Raw genomic sequence first — 1,868 nt, forward strand, 5'->3', positions numbered from 1 at the left:
AAATCTAATGGGCTGCATATAGGTCCTTTCACTAAGTTGGGTATCACAAGAAGTCTTTTGGTAGACTTCTAGCTGTGTCCCTTGGGCTGGTTTCAACAAGGTCTCCAGATTCCTTAAGATAAAGCATATTCTAAATTCTTATCAATGCTCAAAGTTGTAGTTAAATATCTGCTTAATTCAGTTTAAATCCTAAAGGTCACAATGCCTCAAGATAAGCCACATGAAATATGCAGTTACTTTGAAAGACAAAAAAGACATTAGAAAAATAAAATACAGGAGCAATCCTTACTGTCCATTTTAGACTATTCTCATGGTGACTTCACTTTTTACACGTCAAATATCCCAGGCATTAGTACTATTATTTTAGACTGTTCCCATGGTGACTTCACTTTTTATGTGTCAATCTCCCAGGCATTAGTTCTATTATAATTATTAGAGAAATACAGTCTTGATCACATATTTTCAGAAATTTCTATGATTCTTTGGACCCTAAAATTGTATTCAAAGAATGTCAGGCTTATACAACCGAGACAAGCATACGTACTTGCAGTGGTACTGTAGCTCTGCTTACGTGGAGATGTGCTAGGGTAAGCAAGTCCACAAGGATTCTAATTCCATTTGAATCCATGAGATCCTTAACATTTTTCTAAAAGAGAAAATAATTTTTACATAATGTAAAACATTCCTCTCCAACAGGTACTACTATTGTTCTAAAGGTTCCAGAGGGGAAAAATACTTGGAATCTCTTAGAAATACCTGACACACATCTAGATTGCTTGTTATTTTTAGGATTTTGTGTTCAAGGAAAATGAATTTAGATAGATTAGAAGGCAAAACCATATTAAAAAGATCACATAAGAATTTTTACTTAAATATGTTCTGAGTGAAAGAAAAACTGAAGATTGTCATGATAAACTCTGGTTCTATAATTATTTTGCCAAAGTCTTTTTAATACACAGGTTATTTTATAATCAGTAATAATTCTGCTGTATAAAAAATCTTTTAAAGTTCTAGTTTGGTTTAATTTTAAAATAAAAACTAGTAATTTACAAGAAGGAAGAGACTATCATTTAAATGAAAATTTCCTAGGACTTAATAGTTCATTTAAAAACAATTGTGTTCGGCTTTGTGCCTATAGCTCAAGTAGCTAGGGCACCAGCCATATACATCGGAGCTGGAGGGTTCTAGCCCAGCCAGGGCCTGCCAAACAATGACAATCAAAAATAGTTGGGTGTTCTGGTGGGCACCTATAGTCCCAGCTACTTGAGAGGCTGAGGCAAGACAATCACTTAAACCCAAGAATTTGAGGTTGCCATGAGCTGTGATGCCACAGCACCATACGGAGGGGTCTCAAAAAAAAAATTGCATTCTTACAAAAGAACAACACTAGGCAAACAGGTGTTAGCAAGATTTTAAAAAATAAAAATCTACTTATACTTTATTTCAATATCATAAAACTGTGAATTTGTTATATATAACAACCACGGATTCTTGTTAGAAACTAGCACAAATCTCTTAAAAATACCTTTTCACACTACCAGACATCAGACTATACTATAAATCCATAGTGATCCAAACAACATGGTATTGGCACAAAAACAGAGAGGTAGATGTATGGAACAGAATAGCGAACCAAGAGATGAACCCAGCTACTTAACCATTATATGATCTTTGACAAGCCAATTAAAAACATTGAGTGGGTAAAAGATTTCTTATTTAAAAATGGTGCTGGACAAACTGGCTGGTGACCTGCAGAAGACTGAAACCGGATCCACACCTTTCACCACTAAGATTGACTCTCACTGGATTAAAGATTTAAACTTAAGACATGAAACTGGCTCGGCACCTGTAGCTCAAGTGGCTAAGGC

General features: G+C 35.0%; 1 protein-coding gene across 1 annotated transcript in view; it reads right to left on the bottom strand.

Annotated features, from left to right (window-relative positions):
• Positions 1-1,868, bottom strand: part of DNAJC13 (DnaJ heat shock protein family (Hsp40) member C13) — a 129,383-nt gene that overhangs the window by 58,806 nt on the left and 68,709 nt on the right. Inside the window, exon 26 of the mRNA XM_003781698.2 lies at positions 545-646. Coding sequence (XP_003781746.1) covers positions 545-646 — 102 coding nt within the window. The remainder of the gene's footprint in view (positions 1-544; positions 647-1,868) is intronic.

The sequence above is a fragment of the Otolemur garnettii genome, unplaced genomic scaffold (genome assembly GCF_000181295.1).
Source record: "Otolemur garnettii isolate 467f Iridium unplaced genomic scaffold, OtoGar3 scaffold00002, whole genome shotgun sequence".
Classification (NCBI taxonomy): Eukaryota; Metazoa; Chordata; class Mammalia; order Primates; family Galagidae; genus Otolemur; species Otolemur garnettii.